Raw genomic sequence first — 13,400 nt, forward strand, 5'->3', positions numbered from 1 at the left:
CCCACGTGGGTTTTCCCCGGACACTCCGGTTTCCTCCCACATCCCAAAAACATACTTGGTTGCCCCTACGTGCGAGTGCGAGAGCGGATGGTTGTTCATCTCTGTGTGCCCTGCGATTGGCTGGCAACCGGTTCAGGGTGTCCCCTGCCCGATGACGGCTGGGATAGGCTCCAGCACGCCCGTGACCCCCGTGGGGACAAGCACTATAGATAATGGATGGATGGATGGATGGATGGATGGATGGATGGATGGATGGATGGATGGATGGATGGATGGATGGATGGATGGATGGATGGATGGATGGATGGATGGATGGATGGATGGATCAATCGATCCCAAAAGGCTTGAGCCAGCTAGAGTCATAGGTATTCATTCCGGAGTCAACTGATGATCACTTCTACATAGTTTTTTATTTCTATCGTTATGTCAGATACTTATTAAATATATTACCTGACTTCATATCCGATCAGTGACCACTGACCTGTCCTCCTTCCCAGTAGACCACCTCAGAGAAACGAGAGGATTTGACTGTGTGGCAGCCTCCTTACAGATTATGATGTCACTGTAGGGTTTTAATGACCATTAAGGGATCACAGTCAAGATTAGTTCCATGGAAGTGGAGGTTGTGTAAAAAAGGTACAACTAAAGCACAGCCTCATTATTCAATTCAACACTCCTGCAGGACTCACCCTTACTGTACAGGAGTTATAATGGATTTTTCTTCTATAAAAATGATCAAGCAAGAATATTAAGATGATTACAAATGAAGCCTGCTTTTCCGACCTATGGTAAGCTTTATCTTTTCTAATTGAGGTCAAATATCCGACTTAATGTAATTAAGTGTTATTGTGGTTTTTTTTCCAACAGCATTGAATCTCTGCCCACATATTGTCCTATATTTTGCCACATAAAGCTTAAATCAGCAAGATGAAGGTAAGATGGACCATGTTGGGCATGGTTGTCTTCTTCCTACTCTCTGTGGTTATGACCTTCTGCTTCATATGGCAATACAGGATACCAAAGTTGAAGACAGGTAACATAGCTATACGGTAGAGTTTTGGATCACTTTAGTCTAGTTACTCAATTAATAATAATAATAATAATAATTAATTATTATTATTATTATTATTATAATGAGAGGACAAGCGGTAAAGATAATGGATGGATAATAATAATAATACATTTTATTTGTAACACACTTTACTTTCCATAACTCTCAAAGAGCTAGATCTTTACAAAAGGCTGGTACAGGATTATAAACTTCTGAGGGAGGGGGGGAATAGGGGGAAGGTTTTGTGATGCAGACAATGAATTTATATTATAAGCAGACTTGGGGCTGCTTTGGCTTCATACATCAACACAGTACATTTTATGAGACATCTGTCCATCCATAAATGGATGTATTCCTTGTTCAAATCGGGGGTCACAAACGAAAAGGGGTCTATAACAGCTGACATTCTGGGAGACAGGTCATACCCTGAAATGGTCACCACAGGGCACATACTGATAAACAGCCATTCACACACATCTATGGACAATTTAGAATCTCCAGTCTTCCTAACATGCATGTTTTGGAGGAACATGGGAGGATGGTGTTGAATCTGATTCTGGACTAACCACATGCAAAAATATCTGAGAATGTTCCTTTGCACAATGCAAACAAGACTGACTCAAAGATGAATTTCTCTTCACCCAGAAGTGGTTATAAAAGAATCGGCAGCAGAGGAGATGTGCCCACGGTATCCCGAGCCTGTGCCCCTCAAACATCCGATCACATCTCTAAGAGTGGCTTTAGAAAAGGTAACATTTCTTTCTTTATCATTCTGCATATCATTAGCATTATTCTGCTTCTCCCACCAGGTTGACCTACTCCTGAGGAGCAGTGTTGACAGAATCAAGCTTCCAGCAATATCTGCCATTATGGTTTTAAATGACTCTGTTCTTTGGATTGGTAATTTTGGCAAAAAGAACATTAGTGACCCAACATCTCCTCCACCTGACGAGTACACAGTCTACAGGTAACCTCACGTACATTGAGAGGATCTATCCATTTGTCTGTTTGGATAGTCCCAACACTTTGTGGAGCAGCAAAAAGTCTGGCCAAGGCCAGACAGCTTTCACACGGCTGCATTAGTCAGAGTACAAAAATAGAATGGTAGGAGATAAAAGCAGTTCCTTGCTGGCTTAGGCTATTTCTATCAACGCTAGTCTTATAATATTCAAACCAGCAGGAATATGAGAGTGGCAGCGAATTTTTTGCATTGTCTTACTAATTGTGAAAAAGCATTAGTAATATGTACAGTACTGGAAACGGTATGTTCAGGTTTCAGCATGCCCTGTTAAAAAAAAATCTTGTCTTTGCCGATACATAATACCGATAGGTTTACTGTATCACATTGATTTGAATGATTGCATTTGCAGAATTGCAAGCCTTTCCAAGATATTTCCCTCCCTGATGTTGTACAAGCTGTGGGAAGATGGCCTTGTGGACTCAATAGATGACTCAGTGGAGAAGTACATCGACAATTTTACCATCAAGAACCCACTGGGAACCGAAAGGGAAGCGGCATCCACCACACGCAGGACCTTCAACAGATCTGCCATTACCTTACGTAGAATGGCCAGCCACCTTTCTGGTAAGACTAAACCATCATTCACTTACTTAGTGAACATGTTCTGGAAAGATAGCACCATATTATAGCTACATAGTTAACTGTAGTATTTAAAAACAGATTAGAAAATCAACCTGGTGCCAAAATATAAATGGAGCCCATACAATGGGGTTTTACAGGATTACCCCGCAGATTAAGGTCAACTAATCTTCTTTGGGATGGGGACACAGAATCAGCCCTTCATGAGTTGCAGGATGATGTCCTTGTTGCTGATCCAGGAACAAAGTAAGGTTTTCCCTGCTTTGTTCAAATTTAATGACAGTTAGTAAATGAGCACATCGCTATGGGTGCAAGCTAAGATAATGTTATCAAGGTGCCTTTGCTGTCTTTATCTACAGATGCCACTACAGCAATGTTGCCTTTGCTCTAATGGCCAACGTCTTGGCTGAGAAAGTGACTGGAATGGGCTACGAAAAGTGGGTATCCCGCAATATTTTGGATCGGCTCAGCATGAAGAACACCGGCTTCAACATGACTCCTATGATCCAGAGACAGATGGCAATGGGTGTCTACGGCAACGGTCAGCCGGCTCCCCTCTACAACTTGGGCTGGTATCGACCAGCGGGTCAGATGTATTCCACGACAGCCGACATGGCAAAACTTGTGATGACTCTCCTGGGATCATACAGAAGGACACTCCTCCGAAAAGACACCCTTAACACAATGCTGGCCCCACTTTTCCAATGCCAGAACGGCTACTTTGCTAGCTACACTGGCACACCATGGGAGATCAACCAGCAACTGGGCTACGACGTCGTGAGAAAGGAGGGTGACTTGGACGGCTTTGCGGCCTCTCTGTCACTGGTGCCACGTCTCAAATTAGGAATGGTGGTCCTGATGGCTGGGGTACGACCCACAGGGCAGGATTTAGTGAGGCAGATATACAGCCACCTCATTCTTGCGGTGCAAAGTGCTTACAGGGATGCTGAACTGACACCCAGACCGCCGCCTGACCCAGCTCCATACGTAGGCTTTTTTACTTATAGGAATATAACTTTCTATGAGATTAAAGTAGGGTCACATGGGGCCTTGCTCATGCAACAGTTTGGACCACAGGTGGATAGCAAAATCCCAGACAATTACCAAACCATCCATCTTCAGTATCTTCAGGATAGGGTGTTCAGAGTGGTGTTCAAGAGCCCATACCCTTGTAAGTTGAAGGTCAACAGTGCCTCCGTCTCTTTGGAGACTCAAGACAGACAGCTCTTTAACTTTTACCTCTTCAACAAAAAAGGTGTGTCACCAGGTTTTGATTCGCCAGGACTCAATACTTACAAAGTCATGAGGATAGCCGGCAAACCGTATTTTACAACATGAAAAGTGAATGCAAACATATTTTGTACTGGTTTGCTCCCTCCTAAAAAAATACACGATTCATTTATGTATTTGATTTAGGGCAAAAGGAAGATTACATCCTATACAAGGGATGTCCAATTTTTTCCCTTCCTTTTTCTAAACATTTGCTCTTAAGTCACTCTTAACGCACCCTCCCCTTATACCATAATGTAAAAACTTCATCTTATTTATGTTAATTATGTACACTTTGTAACACTATGATTAAATATACAATGCAACAATTTAACTAAAAATAAAATGAAAGCTGAGAAAAAATATATATCTATTTCACTTCACCGTAGTCACAGCATGAATCCACCTTGTAGTGACAAAAGTGAACCTGAATCAAGTATTTTTCATAGGTTTGACAGAATACTGAAAGAACACCATAATTGGTTACGGCAGTGAAAGAAAAAGCTGAGTGAACACAACTCATTTACAATAAACCGGACAAAAAAAACACATCAAATCTGAGACACTTGACTTGCTCTCATTCAGTGGCGCTTCACATTAAAATTGGGATAGCATGCATTTACTACATTAATTTGTAATTTGTGCTTGAACATGCTAAAACCACTTTAGAAATATACATTTATTCTAAAAAAGTGTTTTGTTTTAAACCAAATTCTAATGATATATAAAACAAAGAACGCATGTCCAAATTTATGTTTGAATGCCAGCAATGTTTGAAAACTTTTCAAGAAAGAAACAAATATGTAAAATGTTCCAAATATTGTACAGCGAGCTGCATTGTTTTTTCAGTCATACCAGCTCCTCATCAGAACAAGTATTTTCTGCACGAGTCTGCTCCACACCGACACTCCACTCGCATCCTCTTCTTTGGCGAACTGGGGACACCAGCTAAGGTGAAACTGCAATCCATCTTAGAGCTTTCTGTGTCGACTGGATCGACTGGAAGCATACGGAGAGTAAATAAAACGCCTTTTTTGTTGTGACGTCACCCATATTAAAACTCGTGACTTTAAGTGACTTTAAACTCTTTAAGTGACAGACTTAATCTTGATTTCCAGACAACGAGATCAACATGATTAAAGGGTCGGCACTCACTTTGCATTTTGTAGTCAAAGGTGAGCTCCTCTCCTGACCGGATGGCCCGTGTTGAGAATAAAGCAATTCTCGGGAGCCTCTCATCAATGTTGTCAACAAACACATTGAATACTTGCATGTTTGGGTCACACTAGAAAAACAACAAAAGATGTAAATGTGACACAAATGATTGTATGTCCACTCCACCACCATCAAAACGCAGTGCATCGCTTCAGAGCAAAAAGAGAAAGCCATCTCTTATGTTACCCACACTGTGGTTGACGAAGTGAGAGATGTTGCCTTGGTTAGCGGCATCCACTGTGTATACATCCTCCACATAGTCCAGGTCAAAAAGGTACGTGGAGCCTTCGCCGTCATATATGTGACCTCGTTTCTCGGCTTCATCGGAGGTGATGATCTGACCGAAACGACACAAAAGTCAAAGAAACATGACTTCACTTTTTCAATCTCCATTTGTTAGGCAGTCGTGGTCATTGCAGAGGAAACTTCCGCTACAAAGGACTCTTAAAGGGGGGGGGACATATTTATAATTGCTTGTATACAATACAAATACTGGTTGGTCTCTGGATAATCTTAGTACTGGGTGGAGTTGACCCAGTGAGGGTGGGAGCTATTAGATGACGCGCCAAATTCTTGGATTTGCTAGATCAAAAGATGTAGCAATGTAGCGCTGAGTAGATGAGAGAACATGATGCAATCCATGCGGTTTCTGTGGAGCGTCGCATATGCTTTGCATTCCAGACCTGGTGCTGAACATTCTGACGGTACCAAAATTGGTCCATCGAAATGGTACACGATTGCATTACAAAACCGCTTGCTCAAAAAGGGGTGATTTGTCAAGCGCCTCCTTCGACTTCAACGAGGATGACACCGAAGACGAACCCTTACCTCTCCCACGTACTCCATGACAAACGAGTTCTTCTTTATATGTTGCAGCGTGCGGACTCCCCATCCTCGACCGTTGTCCGTCTTAAAGATAGCCAGGTCAAACTGAATGCCTTTTTGCACTACCCTGTTGGCGCAGTCTGGGCTGCAGAGGCACTGACAATTACACTCGTATATGGGTTGTCCTGGCCTTACACGGACCTGGCCGTGTTCATTGTAAGCAACCCGATGCAATGACGCGCCAGGACAGCAGCCGTTCACCGGCTCCTCGAAACAATTCTTGCACTCACAGCCCACAGCCATTTCAGTAAAAACGATGCCCGGGCCTGCCTTGTAGCTGTTGATATAAGTGAAGTTCTTTGGTGGACCCTCAAAGTCGACATCGTTCATGACAAGGATGCGACCGGGGTGGTTGCAGGTTAGGTTCAACTGAGTCTCCCAGCTCTGCAGTTTCTGACGGAGTTTGGCTTTTCGAACTATAAATGTTGAGATTTCCTTATCCAGCCTTTTGGGGATGGAAAGTATTTTCAGGCGACTCAGTTCTTGATCTAGGTCCTGGTGGAATTGCTTCATTAGTTTGGAGCATTTGAGGTGCCTCTTGGGCTCCCAGCTGTTGACTGACTCTGGAAAGCCTCTCCATTTCACCAAGTAAAATTCTCCCACCTAGAACAAAAATCCAAATTTATTTTAGAACTCAAAAACCCAAGTCATTCTAACTTCCACCAATCAGAAAAAAGGCTGGAGCTTATTTGTGCATCTACTCTTCGACATCATGTAATAATAACATATGAACATTTTCAGTACATTTTAGAGACATCTATTGTCTGGAAACTCTGGATGAAGCCAGCAGGAAATTTAAAAAGGTACCTTACCTTAGTCTTTTTGTAGTCACAGAGGAACTCCACCTCATACTCATTGACGTTGGCTTTGGTTATCCCTAAATCTTTACAGTGAAGCCCCTCTAGGCGACACAATGCTTCAAGCGCATCCCATGCCATCTTACTGGGCACACTGCATTCTGAAAAAGCAGAAAATTGGCTTCTTGGTCATACATTATGTGCAAGTTTATAGAAAAATCTCATAGTGGGGAACCGTACAGCTAACATTTTTTGATCTGTCAAAATAATAAGCGAAAAGTTTTTGTCGAAACCAATGTTTCCCTAAATCTATCTACTCAAATCGTATATTAGTATTATTCATTAATTTTCAATAATACTATATTAAAGATAATTTAAGTGTCAACGGGCAGGTCATCACTCTACATATTTCAATGTACAATTCTGCACCAGTGGACTAAGTTTACATTTTATACTATCTTCTTTATCCATTAATTTATGCTATCCAATTTATGATTTACACCCTTATTAAATGATGAATAGCCACCCCGTAAAGTTCTCGGACTAAGTTTGAACGATTTGCAACAACAGTTCCAATTTCTAAGCAACCGTTTGAGCTACAATACAAATACTTCATTTAGCAAGAACATCGAAATATGTACGTGAAACTATTATGTATCTTGCAAAATCAATGAACTCTAACAAATTTGGTAAACAAAAATAGTGTCCGGTTGTATCACTCTGAAGTACACCTCACGAGACATGAGTTTCGTTTACCTGCACAACTTTAACAACCAAAATACGACATAAACCGATCAACTGCGCCAGTCATTGTTAACTAACGTGGACATTAGATCGCACTGAGTATTTTGACAAACATGTCTGATTTTGCGCTGTTATTTTACACCAGGTCGCAGGTAAATGTCGTGGAGACAAAATTCGGGTGTGCATAAAATACGTTTTTAAAAGCAGCAAATACGAATGTAAACAGTTGGAAATTCAAAAACTGCCTTTCCCCGTTTACCTTTCGAAAATTCCGCCATGATACACTCACAGCCGCCAAAACTACATGGCCGGAAGACCCCAGAGCAGAAGCAACTGTCACGGCTGCTAATTGGTTGAACAACTTTGTATCAGCCGTCTCATTGGTCCATTTGTTATTTTCTCCGCCTCCTCCACCACTTCTTCTTCGTTGTCTTTCTTTTCGATTGTATTGTTTTGGAGGGGGTGGGGCGCAACCTAACCGACGGAGGAAAAACATGTGAAGTGCAGTAAACTCCGCAACGAAACTATTCTTATTAGGAAGACCAAACCAACAAAAACAACCATAGCATAGAGATTTTTTAAATAGCTACACAAATCGTAAATGTGTTTGGAGAGGACAATCTTGAATGTTGGAGTAGAGCTCCGATCCAGTAGTTAGCGCTGTGTAGTTCTAAGGAAACTTCTACAAAATTAAAATGCATCTTGGCGCTTGCTCCAAATGTTGCAGTTGTTTTCGTAATCCATCGTAGTCGTAGTAACGAAAAAAAACGGGGTTTTAAGGATTCCTCCATCATAATATTTTTTGGTCTGCTCCTTGTGAATAAATTTGACGCAAGGTAAAGGTGTGCATGTGCAAACAAGTTCGGAATGTTATTGACTCTTTTTTTTTTTACGCTACTGCAAATGAAATAACACAAAATGATTCCAGGGTCTAAAGAGTGCAGTCCTGACATGAGTTAAAGATCAACTTTTTGTACTGTAGAAGAACCTGCAGTTTTTGACAATGTAAGTATAACAACGAGAGTAACACAAGATGCCAAAAGACAACTTTTATTATTACAGAATAAATCAAGAAAAGACTCCAGCATAGGCAAGATAAAACGTGTGACAAAAAAAACTCATAAATTACAATTTTGGTAAAAAAAAAAAAGCACCTTTTTTTTTTACATGGACTTCAAAGAACATTAACAGTATGTTATTTTGTCTTGCCTGCCATTGAGCAGTTTTTGTGTTGCCTCTTTTGTTTCTAATTGTGCATTACGTAAACCGTAATCCAGCAAAGCAATCACGTAACAACATCAGATGTATTTCACGGCAATCTGTTTGTGCAGTTTCAACATGGACATGTTCGACAGGCTCTTGGTGTTGATAGAGCTGGCTGAAAGTTGTGGAGTCAGCACACTCCAGCAGGGCTTTGAACAAATCTGGAGGCTTCTGCTCATTTGTCTTCTCAGTAGGCTGCTGTTCAAGTTGGGTATGCATCACCCCACTTCCCCGATTAATTACAATTGCCAATTAAGAAGTTAGCCTTAGAAACAACAAACCAATGTCCACATGAATTGTAATCCTAAATGCTTTCCTTTGTATCTTTCTCAGGAGGTGTGTCCTCTGTGAATCATGTTGTGTCGATGTTTGCGGGGATCTTCAGTCTTTTCCTCTTTTTTAACCTGCAAATGCTGTGGGTGCTGCTACTCAGTCTACTTTGCTACCTCATTCTTCTTCTTGTTCGACACTCCAGCAACAAAGGCCTCTTCCTCTCCGCTGCCATTCTCATTTACCTCCTCGTTGGGTAAGAAAACAATTTGGACATGCGAAAACTAATATGTACTAAACTGCGGTTGCTGTTTCTGATAGTATGATTTCCTTATTTAGGTTAGACCAAAGAGTGGATGTGATGCAGTACGCTTCCGTCACAATTAACACTGTTAAATTAGGATATCTCAGAAAGCATCCAGATATTGCTGCTTGAATTGAATATAGGTTGAAAAGTATTTGCAAATCATTGTTGTTTGTTTTTATCTGTGTTATGCAACATCCCAAGATCATTGGAATTTCGGCTATTTCTTTCTTGGTTCTGAAGCTTTGTTTGGTTTTGTTATGCAGTAGATTTAAAAGTAGCATTGTTTTTCTTTTTTCAGAGAGTTGCATTTAATTGACACGGTAACCTGGCATAAGATCAGAGGTAAATGTTTGACTCTCCATACCGCCGCCAAATGCTGATGTTTTGGATTATGTGTTTGTTATTCAACTATGCAAAAATGTCTTAAAAGAGTTCAATTTTTGTGGAGGTTGTGGCATGTCTCAAAATAGAGACCCCTAAATATGTTTAAATAATCCTTATGGGAAGATTCACGGGGAATAGTAGTAGTTACTTAGTAACTTAGAATTTAGTTGTTTTATACAAAAAGTTTTTTTTTTTAAGCTTTAAATGTCTTCCATCTTGATTAATTTGTGATTTTGTGTTTGTTTGAGAGGGAGTCAGATGGTGGTGGCCATGAAAGCCATTTCTCTGGCCTTTGACCTGGACAGAGGAGCAGTCAGCACTTTGCCCACACCAACTGAGTTTCTTGGCTATGTTCTCTTTGTGGGCAACGTAGTCTTCGGGCCTTGGATCAGTTTTTCAACATACAATACTGCTATTGTTGGCAGGCAACTGGTGAGAAGTTTTTAGTGGTTCTTATTTAAGCCTGTGATTATTTGTTGTCCCTACAAGTTTTTAAAACATTCCTTTCCTCAGAGCTGGTTATGGCTGCGCTGTTCCTTCCTCAGCCTCTTAAAGAGTCAAATATGTCTGCTGGTGTCCTCTTGCATTGCACCATACCTGTTCCTTTTCTTCATCCCCATCAGTGGAAATGCAGTCATTCACAAGTGAGGACATTTGTTGTTCATATTTTTTTTAAATATTTACCCACGACAGAAAACATGCACTATCTGTATTAGTATTGAATGATACTATACAAGTCAATTTAGGTCTCTATAGTCCATATATAGTACAAAAAGGACATCAGCCATAGTTTGTTGCTTGGAAAAGTAGAAATGATCCGATAAAGTGTTTTCGAGTCTTGGGAAGCTTCTAAGAACATTTGTGAGTTTCTTTTTCAGTAAACTATTTTGTGTTATGTAGGTGGCAAAGTGCCTATGAGAATGCATTGTCATTCCACTTCAGTAACTACTTTGTGGGCCACCTCAGCGAAAGCACCAGCACGCTGGCAGGAGCTGGCCACGTTGAGGAAAAAGACAACATCAGGTGGTGAGTAAGGCTGTTGAAATGAAAGCAGTTTTAGAGAAAGGATTCATTTTGTGGAGAAAGTGCATAACATGGTGTGGATGAGATGTAGAAATGTTAAAAACCTGTTCAAATTTGTCTTTGTAATTGTGCGCTACTTACACAGGGAAATGGAAGTGGTCAAACCCCTGAATGTGGAAATGCCTCGCTCCATGGTTATGGTAGTGACTTCCTGGAATATTCCCATGTCACAGTGGCTTAAAATTTGTAAGTCTGCTCCTTTAACGCGGGTGTGTCATTCAAATTGTCAAAAACCTATCGCTTGTAACTTGTGTCAACGTTCAACAGGGCATGAGCACCCAACATCACAATAATCGATATTCAAAGCCTTCATATAAATATACAGTAAGATGGTTTAGTCCACATATAGCATCATTTTGTGTTCAGATGTCTTCAAAAATGCCATGAAACTTGGTACTTTTCCCGCCATCTTGGTCACATACACAGCCAGCGCTCTACTACATGTGAGTACAATTCACTTGAAATAATGATTGGGTGGTTTAACATTTTATGGAAAAAGTCATGCTTCTATTGACTGTTATTATTTTTTCAAAAATTACAATAAGGTAGAATGCAACTTCTCTTATTTCAAAATTAGGGGTGTCAATCTAATATCAATATTAAGAAAATATTTTGAAGTGTTTTGAAACAAATTGGACTTGAAAGCCATCGCTGTATCTTTTCTTTCGATCTTCTTCAATTTTTTGTCTGTCTTGTCATCGTGAAAAGCAACTGAACTCATTTCCAGAGCTAAACATGCAGTTTGTGTGTCCTCAGGGTTTGAGTTTCCACCTAGGAGCCGTGCTGCTCTCTTTAGGCTTCATCACATATGTTGAACACGGTATGAGTATTGTCTTATCTGTTGCAATGTTCTAATACAAACTTTATTTTCATGTATTGCCTTCGAACAAATACTGCAAATATCAGTCTCGGAGACTTAGAGCGCCCACTTGTGGCCGTTCTACTATTAGCAAGTAAATAGCATGCATGGCTAACAGAACATTTATATCTGTGAATTACACACTTGATATAAACAAACACTTGCATGTCCAAGCACAGATGACATACACGGTGACACGGTTTATGTTCTGCCAAAATCTGCATGTATATTTCTTTCTTCATCTCACTCAGTCCTGAGAAACAGGCTCGCTGCCATCTTCAGTGCCTGTGTCCTGTCCAGACCTTGCCCCTCTGAGTGCAGCCATCAACATAAGAAGGTATAGTGCCTTTGTAACTTTCACATATAGTGTATACACAGTATTGAAGGGGATTCACACAAAATACATTTTTGTTCATTTGGTTGTCGATGTGCAGCGCTTACCAAAATTCATGACAAGAATAATGATGTTTGTTTTGTCTAATTCGGTGCTCATTCCTCATTTTATTTTGCAGGGGTATTGGGTGATGCTGCTCAACCTAGTTTTCAGTTTCTTGGCTATCTTCCACCTCACCTACTTGGGCTCCATGTTTGATCCGGGCGTTGAAGAGGAAGTGGAAGAGGTAAAAAATAACTCAGCGATAAAGCATGATATATATTTTACAAGCCTCGTATTAAGGTGACAAATTGGTGTCCCACAATTTCAAATTGTTTTTGGGTGTCTTTGACATCATCCAAATACTCAAAGAATCCAAAATTGTAGACATTAGGTTTCGTCATGTGACGTTTGCAAGCCCTATGCACTGTGATGTCATTTTCAGTCGACAGCAAGTCATTTTTTGGATGCGAGTTGGCTCTAAAGACAGTGAAAAGCATTTTTTACTCGTACTGACTGACTTATTTATTTAGTTTTGTTTTTGGACCAAATGTACCATTTGGAATTATTGTGTTTTTACAATCTCAATACTGTTTGTTGCATCTCTGCAGGGTTACGCAGCCATCCACACCATTCAGAGGTGGTCGGAACTTAACTGGGCAAGCCACTGGGTTGTATTTGTCTCCTGGATTTTTTACCGTTTAATCCTGTGATTTTTGTCAGTTGCTGGCAGATATATGTATTCTCTGTCTAGGATCACGGATTAGCCGTGATGTAGATGATGTAGACTGTGTTGAGTCTATACCTTTTGCCAAGATGAGATGGAAATCCGAGAAGATGCAGTCAAGGAACTAATGTTTCCATACATATTTGGAATTATGGTTGTTAGCACACACTACATGTCCTGATTATTTTGAATCAAATATTCATTTCAAAATACAATGAAAATAACTATTATTAATACTGTGTTGAATGTGGATCTGCTCTCTTGTAAGGAAATGTTTGTCTTTATTTATTCATATGTGATATATTCAAATGTTATATTGTGTCCATGTTGAAGTTACTTGGATTTCAGTTCCATGTGAAAAAGGTAACCTTAACATTATTTGTTTTTATCACTGCTTTTCCTATTTCTACTACTTTTCAATTTATGCATATTGATAAACGTCTGTTTTAAAAAAAAAAAAAAAAAAAAAAAGATCACTGGCTTTTCTATTTCTACTATTAAAGCTATGCATATTAATGAACGTCTGTTTTTTTTCTCTCTCAACCAAACTATTCTGAGACAATCATTCTAATG

At 40.1% G+C, this 13,400-nt stretch overlaps 3 protein-coding genes across 4 annotated transcripts; 2 read left to right on the forward strand and 1 right to left on the reverse strand.

Moving 5' to 3' along the window:
* The first annotated feature begins 924 nt into the window (after nucleotides 1–924).
* lactbl1a (lactamase, beta-like 1a) lies at nucleotides 925–4,062 on the forward strand. The gene is made up of 6 exons (XM_085929112.1): nucleotides 925–1,033; nucleotides 1,697–1,800; nucleotides 1,861–2,018; nucleotides 2,422–2,636; nucleotides 2,792–2,897; nucleotides 3,011–4,062. Exons 1-6 carry the CDS (start codon nucleotides 928–930, stop codon nucleotides 3,987–3,989), a joined length of 1,668 nt encoding a protein of 555 aa, XP_085785238.1. The 5' UTR covers nucleotides 925–927; the 3' UTR covers nucleotides 3,990–4,062.
* On the reverse strand, nucleotides 1,154–7,936 carry suv39h1a (SUV39H1 histone lysine methyltransferase a). The gene is made up of 6 exons (XM_085929098.1): nucleotides 7,821–7,936; nucleotides 6,833–6,978; nucleotides 5,964–6,623; nucleotides 5,326–5,472; nucleotides 5,076–5,205; nucleotides 1,154–4,919 (listed from the first exon to the last, which is right to left on the reverse strand). The coding sequence occupies exons 1-6, from the start codon at nucleotides 7,837–7,839 to the stop codon at nucleotides 4,786–4,788; spliced, it is 1,236 nt and encodes a 411-aa protein (XP_085785224.1). The 5' UTR covers nucleotides 7,840–7,936; the 3' UTR covers nucleotides 1,154–4,785.
* Nucleotides 7,937–8,015: 79 nt separating this feature from the next.
* On the forward strand, nucleotides 8,016–13,302 carry LOC147061720 (protein-serine O-palmitoleoyltransferase porcupine-like). Of its 2 annotated transcripts, none has more exons than XM_085929074.1 (14): nucleotides 8,016–8,397; nucleotides 8,490–8,566; nucleotides 8,893–9,035; nucleotides 9,158–9,350; nucleotides 9,700–9,743; nucleotides 10,036–10,217; nucleotides 10,299–10,429; nucleotides 10,686–10,811; nucleotides 10,954–11,054; nucleotides 11,235–11,311; nucleotides 11,625–11,688; nucleotides 11,979–12,064; nucleotides 12,240–12,347; nucleotides 12,712–13,302. In XM_085929074.1, exons 3-14 carry the CDS (start codon nucleotides 8,900–8,902, stop codon nucleotides 12,811–12,813), a joined length of 1,350 nt encoding a protein of 449 aa, XP_085785200.1. In that variant the 5' UTR covers nucleotides 8,016–8,397; nucleotides 8,490–8,566; nucleotides 8,893–8,899; the 3' UTR covers nucleotides 12,814–13,302. The 2 variants fall into 2 exon arrangements, with proteins under 2 accessions (XP_085785200.1, XP_085785211.1); XM_085929085.1 differs by having other exon boundaries at nucleotides 8,917–9,035.
* The last annotated feature ends 98 nt before the right edge of the window (nucleotides 13,303–13,400 follow it).

This window comes from Syngnathus leptorhynchus, chromosome 1, assembly GCF_054491065.1.
Source record: "Syngnathus leptorhynchus isolate UIUO chromosome 1, UIUO_Slep, whole genome shotgun sequence".
Lineage (NCBI taxonomy): Eukaryota > Metazoa > Chordata > Actinopteri > Syngnathiformes > Syngnathidae > Syngnathus > Syngnathus leptorhynchus.